This window comes from Delphinapterus leucas, chromosome 2, assembly GCF_059928025.1.
Source record: "Delphinapterus leucas isolate spDelLeu-1000000601 "Yukka" chromosome 2, BTC_Dleu_Yukka2, whole genome shotgun sequence".
NCBI classification, from domain to species: Eukaryota; Metazoa; Chordata; class Mammalia; order Artiodactyla; family Monodontidae; genus Delphinapterus; species Delphinapterus leucas.
Window position 1 is genome coordinate 97575627 of NC_143130.1, and position 23014 is coordinate 97598640.

Below are 23014 nucleotides of genomic sequence, written 5' to 3' on the forward strand. Positions count from 1 at the left end.
GGAGAGGCCACAACAGTGAGAGGCCCGTGTACCGCAAAAAAAAAAAAAGTAAATACTATCAAATCAGGATCACCTAAACATCTTCATTGTTTGAAACAGTCATCGTGCATCATTCTTGTTTAGCCTGCAGACCAGCTGGCACTTGATTAAGTAATAAGATTCAAAGCTTATTGATGTCCTCTTTTAAAAATATTCTATTCAGTACATATCTGTAAGTTCCACCTCCAACAGAAACAGGAGACTCCAGGTTCTCACATTAAGCTTCACGTGTAAAATGCTATTATGGTTGAACTTTTGATCACTGTCACATTAATTGATTACTGATTGGTTCCAGAACTGTGCACTTGGCACACAGGTAGGGGTGCTACAGCTTACTCACAAAGGTGTTCTGGGATATTTTGAACTTTTGAGAGAAACAACAATTCTCAACATCTATACATCACTGCTAGCTCAAAATAGTACCCATTCACATTACATTAGTTTTGATAACATATTATCGCAAAGCTGGATTTTTGGCAGTTCCTGTGATATAAAGCAAGTACTTTTGATCAATGTGGTACTGGAAATGAGGGTGGCAGTATCCAATCTGATTCCAAAATCTAAAAGGTGTGCAATATTCAACAGGCACACATATCCAATTAGTAAATAATTGTAAGTATTTATGAATAAAATTAAAATATTATCTTTTACTTCAATTTATGTATATTATTTTTTTCAAATGGCTACTAAGCAGGTAGAATCACTTAACAACAACTTCTAAAATTGTTTGGACCTAAGCACTTAATAAATATTGATAGAACTGTTAGGTATTTCTTTTGTCCTAGGGGCACAATGAGCCAAGAAAATTTGGGAACTACTAGTCTAAATAATCCAGAGGTCCACAAACTACAGCTGCTGGGCCAAATGGGCCTTTAACAGTAGTTTTTTACATTTTAAATCAGTTACAGAGAACAAAAAAATAGCATAGAAAGAAGAAATGTGACAGAGATCATGTAGACCATGGAGCCTGCAAAACCTGAAAATCTACTATCTAGCTATTTGTCCACTCCTTCATTTACTTCACCACTATCTAGAATTAATATATTTCATAGTGTCCAATGATATAGATTCTAGATCTGTGCTGTCCAATACAGAACAGGTCTAGAGTCTATATCATTTAAATTAATTAAAATTTAAATTAATTAAAATGAAATAAAATTTACAATATAGTTCTTATTACAATAGACACATTGCAGGTGTTCATCACATGGGACTAATGAGTACCGTGTTAGTGCAGAAATAAAACATTACCATTAACAATGAAAGTTTTATTGGCCAGCACTGTCCTACTAACAATATCTAGAGTGTCTTCTACCATCTCTTACTTAGCATCAAACACATCATTAATACTACCACTCCAAATACTTTTACTCAGTTTACATCTATTTGTCAATCTTGTAAACATTCCTAGCCATTCACATAGTCAAAAAGAATTATACTGCTTTGAACCCAAACTTTAATTAGCAAAATCTTACATTAACTCCTCATCTCTATAAATCATTCTTCCCTTCAAGTTCCACCTCAAATACCACTTTCTCCAAGAAGCCTCCTTTAGTCTCCATTGCCAAAAAGCATCAGATAACCTTTTCTGTGCTCCCATATTCCTTTAGAATGTCCTATGATCCTTTACATTGTCCTGTTTTGTAGTTGTCTGTGTATATTAATTCTTTCCCGTTCTGGACTGTAAACTCTAGATGAGGGGCTCAATCATCCGCTCCCAGCCCTGGCACAAGACAACAAAGAACCCAATACAAATCTGAGGAATTCGACTTATTCAACTAAACCGAAAACTTCAATCTTAATACCTAGAGTAAGTTCTGCTTTGGTCTTCTCTGTCATCTCTCTATAAACCTATCTTCAAAATTCCAATCGGCAATGTATTTTTTTTAGAACTTTTTCTTAAACTCCAGTATTGAGATAAACAGCAAGAAAAGACTCCTTAACTCTGGCCTAATAATGGACAGAGGAAGACTTTTTAAAAACTTATTTGTGGTGTACTAATATTGGCTTTATTTATGTTATTACATCCGCCGGAAACCCAAAATCTGCTCAGTGCTGCTAACACTCGATCAGACATTGTAAATAAACCATAAGCCGAGAGTTTAAAATCACTTATTGCTGTCATTTCATTTATAGCTAAGAAAAGATTGAGTGAGAAGTGCGAACAGCCGCGAGTTCCCCAAGGAAAAGAAACTGGGGTGCGAGGAAGAGTACCGGAACCTTGACAGAAGATGGCGGGGCGGGGCGCCGCGGGCCGGGACGCCGCGGGCCAGCGAGCCGGGTCCCCCTCGCCGTGGGGCCCAGGTGTGGACGGAGACTGCTAGGGAGGAGGGAGGCGGCACATGTGCAGGCCGAGGTGAGGAAAAAAAGAGCGCCGCGCCCGCGGAGAAACGTCTGTACCTAAGCCCAGCGAGCTCCAAGGCAGTTTGGCTGTAGGAGTGTCCCCCACCTCCCACCGCGGGGCCTTCAGACCGCTCAGACAAAACCTAAATCCCTCCGCGCGAAGCCCAGGCCGAAAGTTACCCGCCGCGGCCCAACTGCTTGAGAAATTCTCCTCAGACTTGTTCGGCGTCCGCACGCTTCTCAGAGAGGAACCTCACCGCCATCCCTCGACGTCACCTCACAACACCCAGACGGCCTCAGTGAAACATTCAAATCTAACCGCCTAGTTGGAGCGCATGCGCAAAACCGCTCAACGCGTGGGCCCCGCCCCTTAGGCTCCAGAGCCTTCCTAAGACTCCTTTAATCAAACTTCCTTTGCAACCTGTATGCCGATTTTATTTCTTTCAAGGTTATCTCATTTTCTACCGAATTTTCCTTTGTCCATTCCCATTGTAGATCCCCCACAGTATGGGAGCGGCCATCTTCTTTTGATTTCTTGCTATCAAAAGGATAGGAGCTTTGCTTCCGTACAAAATGGCGGCTTCTATCACATTGCGTCACATCCCCCTAGTTTTGCTCCCTATAGCTAGCAGGAAACAGGAGGTTTCGGGGACGAGGTGGCCGAGTGGTTAAGGCGATGGACTGCTAATCCATTGTGCTCTGCACGCGTGGGTTCGAATCCCATCCTCGTCGAGGAACTGTTTTTGCTTCTGTTTTGAACAGATAAACGTAAATTTGCTTGCGGAATGGAAACAGTTGAATATTTGTTCCAGGTATGATTTACTCTAGCACAATTAACCTCCTGTTTGAATCTTTGAAAGAAGGGTTCGGGAGCATTGTGACCTCGCAGATAAAGAAAAAGTTGGGAAAGAGACATTTCCTGGGATTCGGAGTTTAATTATAAAATGGATTTAATGTCTTTTTAATGAAGTAAACAACAGTGCATAGAATTCCACGATTATTACTGTTCCCATATGTTCCAGTTGTGGTCTGGTCAATATTAATTAACCCAGCTCCTGATTGAGGAACTTCAATTACTGTGGATTCTTACCCCAGGGTTTTCACTTCAAAAGCTACCGCGAGACAGTGTTGAGGATTCTCTTCCAGCCCCCAGCAGGCTGCAGGTGTTCAAGAAAAGTATTCGACATTAAAAAGATGTTGACAACACGTGGAAACTTGGTAGTATCTAGAAGCCAGAGACTGAACGTCTACCTTCCCAAAGGAGAAGGTCTTAATTCCTCTCTTGGATTTAAGCAAAGAGGGAAAAACAGGGAGTAGAAATAGATTCCCCTCTTGAAAGGTCATCGGGCAGATTCATTCAACTCACATTTAACAACCTTCATTTATCCAGTATTTATCTACAGGCAACACAATGAATTACAGCACTTTAATTAACCATAACCCTGTGATCACGATAAACATTTTTATTACTCCATTTTATAAATGAGGACACTGAAAGATAAACTTGCCCAAGGTTATACAGCTTCTGTAATTGCAGAAAAGGCATTGTAACCCAAGTCTGTCGAACTCTGGTGGCTCTTAACATCATCCTATGTGGTGCTGGAAATTAGTAAAAAGTGCTCATCAATCCCTTGCGGTGATGGTTTACACATTCTCTCTGCAGTGTACGGTATCCCAGAACCTGGCACCGGGCAGGTGTCTTCAGCAAAGTTCTTAGCCCTCAGGGTGGAATTCAGGCTCCAGTGGCTCCTCCTTGTCAATCCAAATCCCTTGGGAATATTGATACCTGCCTGGGCTGAGGACTGAGGGTCACCCCAGTACCTGCCTTCAGCCTTGCTCTGTAATCCATTCACCACTCTGCTGCTAGGAGGTGTTTCTACCGGGATTCTACACACTCCCAAGGGGTCCATGGATGGAATTCAATTGGTTACTTCGTTGGGGAAAAAACTGCAGCTTTATTTTCATTCATCTCTAATTGAAAGCACTTCCTTCAATAAAGATAAGCAGCAAACTACAGTAATATTAACCTTACCCGTGATTTTTGTCACCAGTAGAAATAACAGATAATGTTATATCACATTACTGTTACTGCTTTATGCTCATTACTACTACTTCAAGATAATGGTAGTTGTTGGACCTGCCATTAGATCTTGTAAATTTATGCATTCATAAGAAAGTACATGCATTATACTATTAGATCACAGATTTTTTTAATTTTAAAATTTATTTTATTAAAGTATAGTTGATTTACAATGTTGTGTTAATTTCTGCTGTAAAGTGATTCAGTTATATGTATATATACATTCTTTTTCAAATTCTTTTCCATCATGGTTTATCAGAGGATATTGAATATAGTTCCCTGTGCTATACAGTAGGACCTTGTTGTTTATCCATTCTATATATAATAGTTTGCATCTGCTAATCCCAACCTTCCAATCCATCCCTCCCCACCCCTCTTCCCCCTTAGCAACCACAACTCTATTCTCTCTATGTCTGTGAGTCTGTTTCTGTTTCGTAGATAAGTTCATTCGTGTCATAGATTCCACATATATGTTACATTAGATTCCACATGTAAGTGATATCATATGGTATTTGTCTTTCTGTTTCTGCTTCACTTGGTATTATATCACAGATTTCTGAACTATTTTGATAGCTGTATTCCAACTTAACTGGTTGACTGTCTATTACAACAAACTTAATTTTATGCATTTAAAAACAATATTCTGAGAAGGGACCCATAGGCTTTACCAGACTACCAAAGATCTATGTCACAAAAAAGGTTAAGAGCCCCTGAGAGATTTTTCTGAAGTGCCCTCAAGACATTGATCTTAACCTTCCTCTCAACTAGGCCTTGCTCTCTCTGGACAAAGCTCATGCTTACAGTAAGTCTTGTTATGACAGTCCCAGTTTTTGCATTTCTTTGATCTCTTCATGTATAAGAACTGTGCTTATTTTACCTGTTTCTGAGAGAATCAAAAGGATTCAGGCTAACACAGAAGGGTAAAGTAAGTCTCTTTAAAACCCAGAGAAAAGATTGTAAAACTCCTCTTGAATCCTGTCTGGAGTCACAGCTGGGAAAAAAAAAGGATTAACAACATGCCAGTTTATTTAAAAGCCTGAGGCCAGGGGTGTGGGGACTTGGATTAGTAGTAATGGAGAAAAATTTATCAATGTAATGAAGGAAGGCAGTAAAGTGTTAGAGGCGCCATCTACTGGAGAAGCTGCAACTGAAGACTTGGACAAGATAGTTCTGCCTGAATGGCTCATACGTTTTGAAATATCCCCATTACTCCCCCAAATTTGTCAACAAACCACAGCTCAAGGAAATCATTCTCCATCAACACCAGGGTTCTTCACAAGTCCTATCCTGAACTATTGCAGGACCTCTCACCTCTGGAAGACCAGGAGAAAAAGAACCATTGCACAGCCAGATGCATTACCAAGATATTCCAGCTCTCCTGTTACTTCGGTGCCAGGGAATGGATCTTCATTCTCTGAGTCCAGCTTCAAGAAGACCCATTCTCTCTGGAGAATGAGGTGCTCTGGGAAGAACTGTCCAGTGTTTACTTGGTGATGGTCTGCTGCCTGGGCAGATCCTTATGTGTCAGCAGCCCTCATGGACAAATCTCTGAAGGAAGAAGTGAAATCCAGGATTTTTTTTTTTTTTTTTTTTTTTGGTGTGCCTCCAGTTTGTTTCTTAACTCTTACAAGAGAAACTCAGACCCAGGGCTGCAAGACTTAACAAAGATTGGTTTTGAGAGGCAGGCAATATCAGAAGTGAATTCATTCTGTTCCTTACCATTAGGAAGTATGGTCCCACTGGGAATCATCTCTGGGAAGACAGTTGTGACAAGACCTGGAGAAGTTCAAGAATGAATCCAGGCATTCTTCTCTGAGTCTGCAACATCAACTCAAAACTTATTTTTTCCTCAAATTATTCCCTCAGCTGCATGCTATCATATGAAAACATCCATGTTGCCATAACAACTTCTGGGAATGCCTACTAAGCTGAAAACTAAACAATATTTAGTTTTGTTTAGTAGATCGATATTGAAGATCGATAGAGCAAAAATTGAAATCTAGTTTATAGTAAACTTCTTCAGGAAGACAAAGTGAATAAATGCCAATAGACCAGGGGAAAGGGGGAATAACACTTGCTTATATCCCATGCTTTGTATCTTCTGCAAAGATAGCTATGGATAGATAGCAAGCAAGAACCAGTTACATACACCTCTCCTTCTCATCACAGTGAGGATGAGCAATGCCCCAGATTTCAAATTTCAAATATTCATTTGAAATCTCCAGAATGAAGTAAAACTGGGTCAAACCCAACTTCAGTAGGTGAAATTAATGGATGAAGGACCTGAGGACATGACTGATGATTCCATGGAGTTAGAAGCAATAATTTCTTTTCTGATTTTGGTACTATGGAGTAGTAAGTTTTTCATATTTCTCTTTGGGCTAAATAAAAGGTCATTGACTCTAAGCACTTTTTTCCCCTGTGGCTTTCTCAAAGATTCTGACTTTCTTAAGTATTTTTACCTGAATCTTTTAATTTACATTTATCAATTCTAGATCAGATGCCTTCAGTTAATGCTTAGAAAGTTACGACGGACAAATGAAGGCTATATTTGTTCTGAACTATGACAGCGTACTGAGTGATAACAACAGACCAGTAACAATTCCAAGTCATCTCAATGATCAACTTTCTGTTGATAGCTAATATAGATATAGATTTTAAATTCTGATTTTTAAATACTTGAATAATATAGAAACTTGACACCTAAAATAAAATTTTGCTTTCAGAAAACTGAAATAGCTCCTTGACAGTAGTTTCTATGTACTCACTACAAGGATCACTTAAAATCAACTCTCCTTTCAGTGACTGTCAGTAATCATTTTTTGGTATAACCCAGCAAGTAACAGAGGCAACCTTTATTTTAGCCCATGATGTAGGACTTAATTTTATTTTTCTTTTGGCTTAAACAACAGAAATTATCTCATAGCTCTGAGGACTGGAAGTCTGAGATCAAGGTGTCAATAGGGTTGGTTCCATCTGAGGGCTGTGAGAGTGAATCTGTTCCACATCTCTTTTCTAGCTTCTGGTGATTTTCTGGCAATCTTTAACATTCCTTTGCTTGTAAAATTCTTAATCCTTATAATTTTGCCTCAATTCTGATTCTGGACAATTTAGCATTTAGGATGAAATATAAAGCTATTCTTACTCCAGTTCAAATGTTGGAAAGTTTACAAGAAAAAAGAACCAGAAAAATTGTATCATTTATTGTTTACTTGAATTAATGAAGTATTTTCAAGAATTTTGTGTCTAGATGTCACATTAATAAAGTGTTAGGAAATGCAATGCACAGGGCTCTCTTTGTGTCTGAAAGTATGCCAAATCTAGAATACCAAAACTCTAAACTGCTTTTAGATCTCTCAGCTCTGTTATGATAAAGAAGCATTATTTGAATCTGCTAAGGCATATTAAAGTGGTCAGTCACTTTTGCAAATTATTATATATTGCTTATCATTACTGTCTCCAAAATTCCAGACATATGGTGCTCTTTTTCCATCGCTGGTGAAAGCGACCCATGGCCGAGGCACTTGGGAGTGGTACCCACCAGCTGCATGGAGGTCAAATAGACCTTGGGAGTTGTGCAGTGGGTGACCAGGAGAATCACTATTTCAGAGATAACCAAAGATTAAAAAAAGAAAGAGAGAGATCTTTTAACGATTAAAAAAATTTTTTTTACCTTGAAAGGTATTATACATACAATGATATAATACATACATGTAATATATTGTGTATGTATAGTTTAAAAGCATAAAACCAGTACAATTTATATACAACCCAGCTAAAGAAATGGAATATTACTAGGACCTTTGAAGCTTCCTGTGTGCCCCTCCCTGCTCGCATCCTCCCACCAAAGAGAAAACTACTTCACTGAATTTTGTGTTATTCATCCTTTTACTTTTCTTTACCAAATATACATATACATACATACATATATATAACATTTTAGGAATATATATTTGTCTTGTCTGTTTTTGAATTTTATATAAATGGAATCATTCATCTGTGACTTCTTTCACTCAACACTGTTTTATCCATATAATTCATTCATTTTTACTGCTGCTTATTATACAATTATCTGAATATATAATTATCTATCCATTGTCTTATGGACAGATACTTCAGTTGTCTCCAGTTTTTTGCTATTATAAGAATGCTGCTATATATATATATATATATATAAAACCCTCATTTATATATATAAAACCCTCATTTTAAACCTGAGGAAAGTGAACCACAGAGAAATTGGTAATCTGCTCAAAGCTATGATAAGTGGAAGGGCCAGGATTTGAACAGGCAGCCTGGCCCCAGAGCTTGTGCTCCTGTTCACGTGCTAGGCTGCTCAGCAGTGAGCTGCAAAGGATATTATTTCTAAAGTAAGTGATAGTGAAGGGCGGAGGGTACTTCTGACCTTTAAAGTCCCATTCATAGAATATCATATCTGACTGTGAAACTGCATATAGTATATCACAACCAAGTCATTCTTTGCTTTGCTAACAGAAAGAATTTCTGGCAAAGGAAGGAAGGAAGGGAGGGAGGGAGGAAGCGAAAAAGATGAAGAAGGAAAGAAGGAAGGAGGGGAAGGGGAGGAAAGAAAGGGGAAAGAATTTCAACAAAAATACAGGTAAGAAGAGCAACAAAATATCTGCTGACCTGGGGCTTCCCTGGTGGCGCAGTGGTTAAGAATCCACCTGCCAATGCAGGTCACACGGGCTCAAGCCTTGGCCCGGGAAGATCCCACGTGCCGCTGAGCAACTAAGCCCGTGCGCCACAACTACTGAGCCTGCGTGCCTAGAGCCCGTGCTCCACCACAAGAGAAGCCACCGCACTGAGAAGCCCGCGCACCACAACAAAGAGTAGCCCCCGCTCGCCGCAACTAGGAAAGCCCGCACGCAGCAACGAAGACCCAAGGCAGCGAAAAACAAATAAATAAATAAAATGTATTTAAAAATAAAAAAGAATGCTGCTGTGGATGTTTTTATACATGCCTTCTGGGGTACATATACAAGTGTTTCCTCTAGGTGTATAGTTACAAGTGGAATCACTGGTCAACTTTAGTAGGCAATTCTTAACTGTTTTGATGTGGTTAATGGCTGATAAAAATGTTACAGTTTTGAAAACATGGACAAGCTTCAAATGAAAGGAAAAGGAGGGTACACAGAGGGTTTGGAGGGGAGGAAAGCAATAGTCATAATCATAGACAATATTGTTTGCCATGTGCAAAGCAGTGTTCTAAGCAGAATGAGTGCCTCGGTGTTGATACCTCTGACTCCAATAAACTTATCCATCCCAAACCTGGTCACATTCATTAAGCTACTCTGCTTCCATTTTCAATAATTCAATAATATGTTTTCAGTAATTCTGTGCTCTAGAAAATCCTCAGCCCTGAGGACCAGTGATCCAAAGCCTAAAGAGGCTTTGAAATGAGCCCATTTTCTCTAAACTAAGCCTTTGGGAGCAAGACTAACCCAAGCAAACCTAGGTCATCCATTGAGAGATACAGACCTTCTGGGAAACCCATGATTGCAACACACAGCTGGAACTAAAGCCAAACTTGAAAATGCGGTTGCCTAACCAGCCGTTTCAGTCACTACATTCAGCTGCCTTTGCCTCTACCTCTCACACTACTTACAGATGGGAATGTAAATTGGTTTAATCTTTTTGGAGGGTAGTATGGTATTACCTATCAATCAGTATTTAAAGCTATCGACTCCGCAATTATACTAAAAATTTGTTCTACAGAAGCACTGTGTACAAGTGTGAAAGGATATAAGGATGTTCACTATAGATTGTAATAATGAAAAACTGCAAATACCTAAAATTTCAACAATAGGGGATGGATTAAAGTACGGTGTAGTCACACAATGGAACACAAGGCAGCTATTACTTTTTAAAAGTCCTAGAGAAAAGCAACTTGCAGAAAAATTTGTAAGGCATGATCCCATTTTTATTTTAAAATACAGATAGATTTATGTATCTATGAAGAGAAAACAGTCCATAAAAAGACCATTTAATTATTAATAGTAGTTACCTCCAGAGTAGGGGTAAGGAGAGGGGGGCTATAATAAAAATTAAAATTTTAAAAAGGGTACCATGGGCTTCGCTGATGGTGCACTGGTTAAGAATCCACCTGCCAATGCAGGGGACATGGGTTCGAGCCCTGGTCCGGGAAGATCCCACATGCCACGGAGCAACTAAGCCCATGCACCACAACTACTGGCCCTGGGCCCTAGAGCCCACAAGCCACAACTACTGAGACCATGTGCTACAACTACTGAAGCCCACGTGCCTAGAGCCTGTGCTCTGCAACAAGAGAAGCCACTGCCATGAGAAGCCCGCGCACCGCAATGAGAGTAGTCCCTGCTCGCCACAGCTAGAGAAAGCCCGTGCGCAACAATGAAGACCCAATGCAGCCAAAAACAAATAAATTAAAAATAAATAAACAAAAAGGGTAACATTTTACAAGGGGAAAAAAATACATTCAAGTCCAGCCAACTGTTAACTAGAGGAAAGATCAACTGGATTCAACCTGAGCTCCTTAAGGGCAATAACTTTTTCACAGATTCTGTACAACTGTTCTAGCACCTAGCACAGTAACTGACTGACACAGAGACCAACTACTTGACTAGCATGTGGAAGGTGGAAGTACACATGCATGTGCACGTACACACACACACAAAACCCCTGTTTCTTAAGTGTCTGCAGACTAGTGGAGTCATGGTAGTCAGGGATTTTTGTTTTCAATAGAGACTGAAGTAATGCTGCTCAATAGAACTTCGTGTGATGATAGAAGTGCTCTCCACATGTGCTGTGCAATAGACCAAGTGAATTGGACATTGGAAATGTGGCTAGTGCAAGTGAATAATTGCATATTAAATTTTATTTAGTCTTAATTAATTTAAATCACCACACATGGCTAGTATTAGACAATGCAGATTTGAAGGATTTGTTGAAATACATAGACTCCTCAGAAAAATATATGCCTACAGAAAATTTTGCATACAATTTCAAGAGATCCAGGGACCCTATCAAGCCCATCCATGTATCCTTACTTCAAGAACCTCTGAAGCTGACTAAAAGAATGCAAATAAGACAAACAGGACTAGAGAGGGAAAGAAAATGGGCAAAGGTTAATGTTCCCATTCAGAACCCTGGAAGACAACAGACTAGGTATGGAGATAGCCTCTGCCCCCTTCCTCCTCCCATCACACAGAACATTGACCTCCCTGTATGTTAACTGTTTACTGGTCTTCCCCACATCATGTTGTACACTGCAGACTGTGTACTCCATAACAGCAGGGACCATATCTATCTTATTCACCATTATATAAACAGAGTCTGGTATAAAATTAATACACAGTTGGTACTCAAATGTCTGCTGAATGAATGAGTTTTACCAGGCATCTGATTTTTGCCAGTCCTAAGAAACCAGAGCTCCTGAGTTAAGGAGGGTCTCAGTGATGAGAGGAATTGGTTGGCTCATAAGAGATTAAAGAGAGAGAGTTTTCACAAAGCTGGGCAGATACTCAGATCGATGTGAATCTTGTCTTACCCTGGCTGTTTCTATGCTTTGTAGTTCAGAGCGCCCTGTTGAAATACAAGCCATGCAAAGACTTCCATAGTCAGTGACAGTGAATCATACACTGAGACCAGAGGGCCAAAAGCCCCCAAAACATTTCTCCTTGGGTGCCGCCTCCATCTTCTCTAGCTCTGGAATAGGCCTGCCTTCTCTTACATTTCCCCTCTACCTGGAATCCTTCTCATGTCTCTACTGGGCAAATTCTAACTCATTGTTAAACGCCTCTTCCTCTGGGAAATCTGTGCTGGCACTTCCAGACTGAATTATGCCATATGTCCACTGTTCCCTTTGTATTTTGCACACTTAAACATATGTGCTCTATCAGGGCAGAGCCTAGTCATTCATTTCTGTATCCCAGCACTAAATAATGTCTGGCATATAGTAGGTGGTTAACAACCAGTATGAACCACTAAAAGCATATAAACTCAATGTGTTTCTCCACCCACACTACTGTTCAGTATGTGCCATCCTAATGAGTGTGAGGTAATATCTTTCATAGTTTTGATTTGCATTGTCCTGATGTTGAGCATCTTTTCATATGCTTGTTGGCCATTTGTATGGCCTATTTAGAGTATGGGTTTCCTTTTGGGTGATGAAAATGGCTACTATCAAAAAACCAAAGTAACAAGTGTTGGAGAGGATGTAGAGAATTGGAACTCTTGTGCATTGATAGAATTGTAGAATGGTGCAACCGCTATGGAGGGCCCTCAAAAAATTAAAAGCAGAAATACCATATGATCCAGCTGAGGGAAACCAAAATGTCACCCCAAAATATGCCCCTCCCTCACTCCCACTGCAGGAGACACGGGTTGGATCCCCAGTCGGGGAACTAAGATCCTGCATGCCCTGTCACACAGCCAAAAAAAGGTTTATGTTAATGCAGTGACTTTTGGAAAACCCTTAAGGATGGGAGCTGGTTGCCAGAGGAACCAACCCTGGAACTTCCAGCACCAACACCAAACTCCAGCCTCTGGAAAAGAAAGGCTAGAGTTTGACTTAATAACCAACGGCCAATGATATAATCAGTCATGCCTTGGTAATGAAACCTCCCTAAAAATCTCTAATGACAAGGTTCAGAGAGCTTCCGAGTTGGTGAGCAAGAAGGCATCCACATGCTGGAGAGTGGCACGCCTGAGCTCTACGGTGTCAGAAGCTCCTGTGCTCAGAACCCTTCCAGACCTCGCCCTGTGTATCTCTTCATCTTGCTTGTTTTTCCTGTCCTTTAAAATCCCTTGTAATAAACCAGTAATTGAGTAAGGAAACTGCTTTCCTGAGTTCTGTGAGCCATTCTAATAAATGGTTGAACCTGAGGAGGCGGTTGTGGGAACCTTTCATTCACAGCTGGTCAGAAGCACAGGTAACAATCTGGACTTGCCATTGGCATTTGAAGTTGGGGCAAGTCTTGTGGGACCAAGTCCTTAACTTGTGGCATCTGACCCTATCTCCAGGTAGATGGTGTCAGAGATGAGTTACAGTGTAGGACACCCAGCTTGTGTAAGAGAATTGCTTGATGTGGGGAAACCACCACATATTTGAAGTAGAGTATTCTGTGAGTAAAGGAAAATGAGTTTTTCTTTCCTGGTATCTAAAATAGTTAAACACATAGAAGCAGAGAGTAGAATGATGATGCCAGGGATTGGGGGCAGGGGGACATGGGGAACTGCTATTCAACAAGTATAAAGTTTCAGTTACGCAAGATACTTAAATTCCACAGATGCTGTACCACACCATGCCTACAGTTAACAATATCGTATTGTACACATTGAAATTTGTTAAGGTGTAGATCTCATGTTAAGTGTTCTTACCATAATAAATAATAAACAAATAAAAGTTTTGTGAATCACAGGACCCTGCCAATAAAGCGAAAAGACAACCTACAGAATGGGAGAAAATATTTGCAAATCATGTATCTTTTAAGGGTCTTGTATCCAGAATACATAAAAACTCTTATAACTCAAAAACAACAAGCCAATCTGAATTAAAAATGGGCAAAAGATTTGAATAGACATTTCTGCAAAGAAGATACACAATGTCCAACAAGCACATGAAAAGATGTTTAACATCATTAGTTACAAGGGAAATGCAAATCAAAACCACAATGAGAGGACTTCCCTGGTTGCGCAGTGGTTGAGAGTCCGCCTGCCAATGCAAGGGACACGGGTTCGTGTCCCGGTCTGGGAAGATCTCACATGCCGCGGAGCGGCTGGGCTCGTGACCCCCGGCCGCTGAGCCTGCGCGTCCAGAGCCTGTGCTCCGCAACGGGAGAGGCCACAACAGTGAGAGGCCCGCGTAGCGCAAAAAAAAAAAAAAAAAAACACCACAATGAGATAATACTTCAATCCCACTATAATGACTACAATCAAAACAATGGAAAATAACAAGTGTTGGTGAGAATGGAGAGAAACTGGAACCCTTGTGCATTGCCCGTGGAAATGTAATGGTTCAGCTGCTGTGGGAAAGTTTGGTGGTTTCCCCCAAAATTAAACACAGAATTACCATATGACCCAGCAATTCCACTCCTTGGTATGTACTTGAAAGAACAGAAAACATGTATTCAAACAAAAACTTGTATACAAATGTTCATAGCAGCACTATTCACAACTGCCAAAAGGTGGAAACAACCCAATGTCCGTCAACCGATGAATGGATATACAAAATGTGGTTTATAACCATGCAATGGAACATTATTCAGCCATAGACAGGAATGAAGTACTGATGCGTGCTATAAATTGGATGAACTCAGGGAACTTCCCTGGCGGTCCAATGGTTGACTCCGTGCTTCAAATGCCGGGGGCGCGGGTTTCATCCCTGGTCAGGGAACTAGGATCCCACACGTCACATGGCGTGGCCAAAAAAACAAAACGGGATGAACCCTGAAAACACTATGCTAAACAAAAGATGACAGACACAAAAGGTCACATATTATGTGATTCCACTTGTAAAAAATGTCCAGAATAGGCAAATCCATAGAGACAGAAGGTTGACTAATGGAATCAGGGGCTAGGAGGAAGAGGAAATGGGGATTACCTATTTAAAGAGTATGGGTTTCCTTTTGGGTGATGAAAATGTTTTGGAACTAATTAAGAGGTTATGGCTGCACATCACTGTGAATGTATGAAACACCACTAAACTGTTTATCTTAGAATGGTAATTGTGTTATGTGAACTTTACCTCAATTAAAAAACCAAAAAGACTAGTAAGAAAACCAGACACACAAGGTATTAGAAAAAGAGATCTATTTTACAAACCAAAAAGTCCCCAAACTCTAGCTGGAGGGAGAAGGAAGGAGGTAGCAAGTATGAGCAGGTCCTTTAAGAGCCCAACCTCACCCCTGAGAAAGTCTGAGTACCACCCCATGTGGTCAACTCCTACTTCATGGCCCATCCCCGTTCCAGTCCGAGAAGTAATCCCTCCATTGGCCACAGCCCTCAGTCCTCTTGCCAGTCATCCTGTGCCCAGGCAGGCATTGGTGAAAAGTACTCGAAGCCTGGCCCTTTATAGCACAGGGCATGCAGGAACATCACAAGGTCCTGGGGCAAGGGGTCCTGTCGCACTAGCCGGCACTCTGCACAGAGTGGGTCTGTCTCTTGATCCACGACATCGATTTCCGTTGCCTTCCCTGATGCCAAGGGCACTGTGTCCAGATCCTGAGGGCCTGCCTCAACTGCTCCATCCATCTTCTGGGCAGATGCAGCCAACTCTCCTAGGCAGTCTTTGCCCAGCTCTGAGGAAGGGGCTGTAGAGTCTGGGAGTCCTGGAGACAGGTCACCCTCACAGAGATCTAGCACATCCAGACTCTGTTTGGCCTGGTGCTCTGCCACAAGGTCCCGCAGTAGTTCCTCATCTGTCTTTGGAATGTGGCCGCCTCGGCCTCGGGAGGGGCCCCAGGCGATTGAGTTGTAGATGGGGTCATTGAGGATGGGGTGACCCAGGAACTGGAGGTGGACTCGGATCTGGTGGGTGCGGCCTGTGAGTGGCCGGCACCGTACCACACTGGAGTGGCCATTGTAGCTCAGTCTCTGGAACACTGTCTCACAGGGCTTGCCCCGAGGATCTACACGGCATACCCCTACCTTGTAGGACACCACCAAGATGGGTTCCTTGCAGGTTACTTCCTCGGCAGGGAACTCCCCCTCCACCCGGCACACGTACTCCTTCTCCAGCTACACAGGAGGGGAGAGGGAGAAAGTCAGCACAAAGCCTAAATGCCTGAAGCCCAAACCCTCTGCAGTGATGACAATGGACCTGTGTCAGACAGAAGAGGATTCAAACCCCAGCTCCACCATTTGCCAGTTGCACAATCCTAGGCACATTACTTACTTAGCCTCTTTAAATCCCATTAACTTGTCTGGAAAATGTCTGATTAGAAAAGCATTTACCCCAACAGGGCTGTTATACGGATTCAGTCAGCTGGGCTCTAACGTACTTGGTACTGGAGCTTGGTATACAGTAAACAATAAATACATTACAATGAGATCCAGAATTACAAGTCTCAAGACCACAAACACCACCATTTAACTCTTCTACCCAAGCATCTTCCAACGCCATCCAGAATTCTTCCCACCAAGTAGATTCTCACCACAGTCTTAAAAACCTTGCTCAGCCTGTCAGCACTTTAAGTCTTCAAAACAGCATATTACTGAGAGGCAGTATATGCCATCTCTAAAGATCTTTTGAAACATGAGAGATAATAACCTGTCTCTGGCACTTTAGGTGTTGACCTTCCTGAAGATAGGCGGCATGACCAGATAAACATGAAGGCTCACTTCAGATCTAGAACTCAGTGACACCCTTTCAACACAGAGCATTCATGAGGTCAGAAGGTGGCCTGCAGGAGGCAAAAGCTTAGCTCACCTGCCGGTCCCGAACCTGTTCATGAATTCTCTCCGAGACGGCTGCTGTCTTGGCAAACATAAGGACCCCAGAGGTAAGACGGTCAAGCCGATGCAATGGGTGTAGCTCCTTGAGTTGGTGCTCCTTGCCCAGGATGAAGATGACCGTGTTGTGTCGGAAGCGGCCACAGGGGTGGACAGGAATGGAAGAAGGCTTGTCTACAACCACCACATCTTCGTTCTCTGCTAGCAGGCGGACGGGTTCTGCTGTAACTGGTGGCTCATGCCTGTGCACTGTGTTCCGTAAGAAGTCATTGTCCTGCCAATGACATAGGCAACCAGTCAGCCCAGGGTCCAGCCACCTATAATCAGTCAGCAGCACACACAGCTTCCTCCCCTCTTCCTTACTGACATGGAAGAATGGTCACAGTACATCCTTAAACAGAAAAAGCAGTGTGCATAGTGTAGTCTCACTTTGCAAAAACACAGACATACAGGTAGATAGCAGACATTGAAAAACTCATAGGATATACACAAAATGTTAACGGTGATATCCCTGGGTGGTAAGAGTATGGATTTTTGTTGTTGTTATTCTGCTTATTCGTATTTTCTCTACCACAAAGTTATATTCGAAAAGTAAATTTTTCTAAAATAAAGGAGAAAAACCTCCATAAATCATCACTTATTGTGACCTTGAACAAACACCAAGCTCTAAGTCTAGAGATTTGGGCTCTATAGCTGGATTTGCTACAGGCCTACTGTATGCTCTTAGGAAAGTCACTTAACTTCTCCAGGCCTCAGTTTCTTCATCTGTAAAATGTGAGGGTCAGTCCAGACCTCTGCTTCTCAAAATTGGGATGGGAGAGGGGATTCAAACCACTCACTCTCCAAATGCCTTGCATCCCCTCACAACTATGGTGAGGCAGTGTTAATAACAAGGGTGTCTGGTACCTCAGCTGTGATGGAATTTTAAAGAGTCAAAGCACTGGGCTAGACAATTCTAGTCTCAATCTCTGTCATTTCACAATTCTATCTTATCAGGCTTTGTGATAAATAATTTAAGCAGAAGTTATAAGAACACAGGCGTTGGAAGTGGCACTGTTACCTTACCTCTGTGAGGTTTACCTTAGTTTTCTCAGCTTCCTCACAGGTAAAATGAGGTGGCAGTATCTACTCCACAAGTTTGTCATTAGAATTAAATGTTAAAGTACCTAATGCTTAACTCTGTGCCCAGCACACAGTCAGGAGATATAAATGATAGTCTCGGTTATTGTTATTTGTATAGAGATCTACAACGCAAGGTAGAAAGTCATAAGCACCAGTGCCACAAGACAGTGCGTAAAAGGAGCTATGAGAATTACAACTTTTGTCCCTTGGAAACACCGAAGACGCCTTGATGGAGGGGATAAGTGGGCTGAGTTCTTAAGCATACAGGCTGTCTACCTGCGGAGATGGGGCGCTAAAAGAGTGTTCCAAGTGAAAATCAGAACGCTTCAGAATTACCCCGATTTTACTCCAGTACCTATGCCCTAGTAACTATGAAATAAAACCCTGCCCCCTTTTGGGCAGGCCCCATGAGGACTCCACCTTGAGCACAACGCTGAGGTCCTGTACTGGTTCCTCGTTGAGGTGCAGGCGCCCTGCCCTGACCGCGGCTTCGTAGTAGGCAAGAGGCTGGGCTCGGAACTCGGTGCTGAAGACGTGCAGCAAGCTGTGGCCCACCCAGCGGCCTTTGCAGTAAGTTCGGAAGTCAAAGTAATAGGGCCGCACCTTGCGCAGGCCGCCCTCAAAGTAGTAGCTGGTCTCGGCAAAGTGTTCATCGCCGAAGCTAACGCCTGTCCGCCGCTTCTTCGGGGGCGGCACGACGCGCTCCCCGGTTGCTCCCCGCCGCTTCTTCCGCTTGCAGGGGCCCGGAGCTGCAGTCGCGGCCTGCTCCCCGCTCCCTGCGGCCTGCGTCGCGTCCCCCGGGGCCGGCTCCACTCCTGGGCCCGCTGGCTCCGGGCGCCCTGGGGGCTGCTCACCCCTCGCGTCGCCACCCGCTTCTCCATTTTGCTGAGCCGGAGCTCCCAGCCCGCTAGCTGCCTCGGCCCTGGTCGAAAGTGTTTCCGCCATGGGGCCCCTACGGCCACCCCAAGTCCTGGCAAAGGTGAGGCGCCGGAGGTTGAAGCACACTTGCCCAAAAACCTGGAGCCACACGCGGCCGCCCAGCCACATGACCACCCAGCCGCGGCGGCCATGTCGCGCTCTGATGACGTCAGTCGGCACCAACCAATCAGTGAGGCCTAGTGCCGAGGCGGGACTGCGTTAAGAATAGGAGTGAAGGAGTGAGCAGAATGAGTTGAGTTGAGAGGCTGTGAGAATGATTCATTAAGTGTAGATTCCATGTAGATATGCTCGACGTCCCTTGAGTCTGGAAAGACTCTTGAAAGTTATTTTAAAACAAAACAAAACAAAATGAGGATTGCTAAACTCTGAATATCCAAGAAGCACTGTGTTGTATACTTTAAAGGGTATTATATTTTGTGACTTATATAACTCAATAAAGCTGTTATATATGTAATTAAGCACACACATCTCAGAAGCAATGTTTTTACACTTGTCCTTCTCCCTAACAGCATGAGAAGGACTAGAGATCTCCCATTTGCCTCCCATATGCTCGTGTCCTGAGATTAAAACTCCAAGTGGATCAGAAGATGTATTTGTCAGAGTTCTTAAATGCAAAGTACTGAAACCAACTTCTGTTAACTTCATAAGAGACGGAATTATTGAAAGGATATTAGTGCCTCATAGGATTCACCAGAGAGCCGGAGAACAAGCTCAGAAACATCCAAATCAAGAGAAGCCAAGGCCTCTGAGAACCAGCCACATGACAAAAGGGTGAATTGTATGGAATGTGAATTATATTTCAATAACGTTGTTTTTTTTTTAAAATACTCAAAATGTGGTCTGTGGATTAGCAACATGGGCAACATCTGCTGGAACCGCAGAATCTTTTTCCTCCTTCCCTCCAGATCAGCTGAGTGAGAATCTGCATTTTTTTTTTTATGTGCATATTTATAGCAGTTTATTCGTAATTAATCCAAAACTGGAAACAACCAACATCCCTCAGCTATAAACAAACTTACAGAATCTGCATTTTAACAAGATCCTCAGATCATCTGTCTGCATATTAAAGTTTGAAAAGGACTCTTATAGACCACACAAAGTAGATTTTTGTCGTACCCTTTGGACATCCAGCATCTTCTCAACACTCTTGTGTGGGGAATTTCCCACATTAAGTACTGCCTCCAAGAGGTGGAATTCAGAAACTGGCCTTCCCAGCCTCCCTTGCAACTTGGGCATCCATCACCTGGGCTCCTTTGATCAGGCAGAACCTTTGGTTCAGAGGCATATAGCAGAGGAAGCAGGCACAGTGTGGAATACATGTCTGACAAGATAGCATTGGAGGTATCTGATTTGGGGGACTAAGAGTGGGGGAAGTTCTTGTGTCCAGTGCCCAGCTGCAGTGTCTATGTTCAATGGCATTGGGGTGCTCCCTGAGAAGCCCCTCAGTGAGGTTTGGACACTGAGGTTTACTCAGTGGGTATAGACCCCAAGTCTGACTCTTTGGTCCATCTTGAGATTCTGTGAACTATTTAATATCCTTTAATACTGTGGTGTACAATAGAATAGCCATTAGCCACCTGTGGCTATTTAAATTAATTAAAATGAAAAAAAATTTAATTCAGTTCTTCAGTTACAGAAACTGCATCTCAAGTGCTCAATAATCACATGAAGCTAGTGGATACCTTATTGGACAGCTCAAATACAGAACATTTCTATCATCACAGAAATTTTATTGTACAGAGCAGCTTTAATTAATTCCTTTTACTGCTTAAACTGGCTAGAATGAGCTCTATAGTTTGAACTAAGAACTCCACCTAACTTACTGTGAGAAGGATTTAAGTCTTTAATTTGAGAGCAATGGGAAAGAGTTTCTGGGGTGTGTGTGTGTGTGTGTGTGTGTGTGTGTGTGTGTGTGTGTGACATGATCTAATCTCCATTTCAAAAAGATTACCCTGGTTGCAACTTGGAGAAGGGACTGAAGAGTGAATCACAAGGTCTAGCTCCAATTCAGTGTGGTCTTTGACCATGAGGGTTCTAATTTAAACATTCAGACACCAAACAAGTTTTGAACATTTGCCAAGCATCACTTGGCTCTAGAGATACAGAGGTAAGAAAGACATGGTTCCTGACCTCAGTGAAGGCCTAGGCTGGTTGAGGAAACAAATATAAAACATATTTGTGTTAATCACATTGTGGTTAAAGCAGAGACTAAGATAGAGGGATGCTGACTGCCCTCATGTGGCTTCCCAGTGTGAACAGTCCTTGGGGAGGGGGAGATCACCAGGGCTTATGGTTTCAGATTTGCAAGTCCAGGATCTGGTTTGGATTTATTCAGTGCACACACTAATTAAACTCAAAGGACACAGATGAATCGCTAAGGGTGACCATTTTTTAATTTACAACTGTAATTTTAAGTTAAAAGGTGTATTCAATTTTATACCAGCCACTGTTTGTGCCTACTGTTAAAGGCACCCTCATCCTGGTATCAAGATATGTAAGAGGCCAAATATGAAATCAAGAGGTTTTTTTGGTGAGCAGGAAATTAGAGAAAACTTCATAAGTGAGTTGAAAGGCCATGGAGCAGCTCAATGAAGCACCCATAAATCTATGACAGTGATCCTTTCTATGAATCAGATGCTACCAGATTCGTGTCACCAGGTCGGGTGGCAGTTGGAGGACTCTGTTGATCCGCCCATCCTCATATATTCTCTGTGAATAAGCACTGCCAAAATCTTGCCTATTATTTGCTCCTTTGTTTTCTAACCTTCTTGCTTTCCACTTCCTTCTGTTTGCATATTCTAAGAATGGTTATAAATGTAACAGAGTACCTTGTAGTTCCCTTTCACATGGTGGTAGTTATTACCACCATAGCCACATTGATTGGCTTTGGACACATCTAGAGATTATACCCTCAGCCAAGCTACTTCTACAGATGGTTGGCTGATGTCTTTCTTCACATGTGTCTTTTGGGAGACAGTAACCTGCCCTGGAAATTGGGGATCAGGTTGGGAGGGTTGCATCTCAGCGAACGGATAACCCCTGAAGGATATCAAAGGTCATCTCCTTTAAAAAAAAAAAAAAAGAGTTTCTGACACACATTTCCCATGACCACTCTCTCCTTTATGTACTCTGGCCACAGTTCCGTCATATCCTCTATAACTCTTTGATGTTATTTGTAAACTTGTCTGTCTCCATGGCGCTTCCTCCTAAGCTTTAAGGCTGGGACCCATACCAAGTCTTACCTGTCTTGAATTCCCGCTTAACACAATGCCTCGAACACAGCATGAGCTTGATGTCTATTGACTAAATGAATGTGGGAAAGCTACATAACTTGGTGAGCGGGACCTGGATCTCCTGTGAGAGTAAGGAAAGTAATCGCTTCCAACCCCATTCGAGGAGCAAAAGTCCTCTAATTTGCGTATCGAAGTGCTGAAATTTTCGGGGACAAACAGCAGCCCAGAGAACTGCCGAGGAGATTAACTTGCTCAGGTAACCAAGAAAAGTCAAGGCCTTGGAAACTGGGCTTCCCTATCTGAGCAGGAACCACGTGGAAGGCGCTGTCCGCGCGGCTGTAACGCACTGTTGTGAGCCGAATCTGCCTGGCCCTTGGGAAGACTGGGGCCCAGGGCGTGTTCTCCACCGTTTCCAGGCAACAACAGTCCCGCCCATCGTTTCCTAGCACTCTGCTTCTCGCTTCCTTACCCTGCTGAGCTCCACTCGACCAATTGACGCACAGAACATCGCCAGTTTGGGAGGTGGTTGGAGGACTCCAGGGATCCGTCACCTGGAAACTCCGCCTCCCTATTTCTCCCAGGCTGCCAGCGACTGAACTGAGCTGAGCGTTTGCGGGCTGCGGGGCAGGAGGTTGCGGTAGGTGGAGAGGCGCGGGGGTGCCCAGCGTTTTGTATCCCCGGCTCCGTCCGCATTCCGAGATACCACAGAGGTGCCTCGGGGCCTGAGTCGTCCCTCCTAGCCAGTCCTTGAGGCCTGAGCGACTGAGGCCCGAGATCTGGACACCAGGGTTTTCCGCGCTGGTATGGA

At 42.7% G+C, this 23014-nt stretch overlaps 3 protein-coding genes and 2 non-coding genes across 10 annotated transcripts in view; 3 read left to right on the forward strand and 2 right to left on the reverse strand.

Moving 5' to 3' along the window:
- KNL1 (kinetochore scaffold 1) overlaps positions 1–3087 on the reverse strand; it is a 65956-nt gene extending 62869 nt beyond the window's left edge. The window contains 1 exon segment of the mRNA XM_089907354.1: positions 2563–3087. The gene's annotated coding sequence lies outside the window, so the exon portion shown is untranslated.
- TRNAS-GCU (transfer RNA serine (anticodon GCU)) lies at positions 3033–3114 on the forward strand. Its single transcript has one exon. It is a non-coding gene; the product is annotated as a tRNA-Ser (tRNA).
- A 2221-nt stretch (positions 3115–5335) lies between these two features.
- On the forward strand, positions 5336–5455 carry LOC115803490 (small nucleolar RNA SNORA26). Its single transcript, XR_004024233.1, has one exon. It is a non-coding gene; the product is annotated as a small nucleolar RNA SNORA26 (small nucleolar RNA).
- A 9801-nt stretch (positions 5456–15256) lies between these two features.
- On the reverse strand, positions 15257–19105 carry RPUSD2 (RNA pseudouridine synthase domain containing 2). The gene is made up of 3 exons (XM_022587453.2): positions 18455–19105; positions 16890–17186; positions 15257–16198 (listed from the first exon to the last, which is right to left on the reverse strand). The coding sequence occupies exons 1-3, from the start codon at positions 19079–19081 to the stop codon at positions 15464–15466; spliced, it is 1659 nt and encodes a 552-aa protein (XP_022443161.1). The 5' UTR covers positions 19082–19105; the 3' UTR covers positions 15257–15463.
- Positions 19106–22730: 3625 nt separating this feature from the next.
- CCDC32 (coiled-coil domain containing 32) overlaps positions 22731–23014 on the forward strand; it is a 36730-nt gene continuing 36446 nt past the window's right edge. For 5 of the 6 annotated variants that reach the window (XR_016392121.1, XR_016392122.1, XM_089907355.1 and 2 more), the window contains exon 1: positions 22850–23007. The gene's annotated coding sequence lies outside the window, so the exon portion shown is untranslated. The other variant, XM_089907357.1, reaches the window with a different exon arrangement.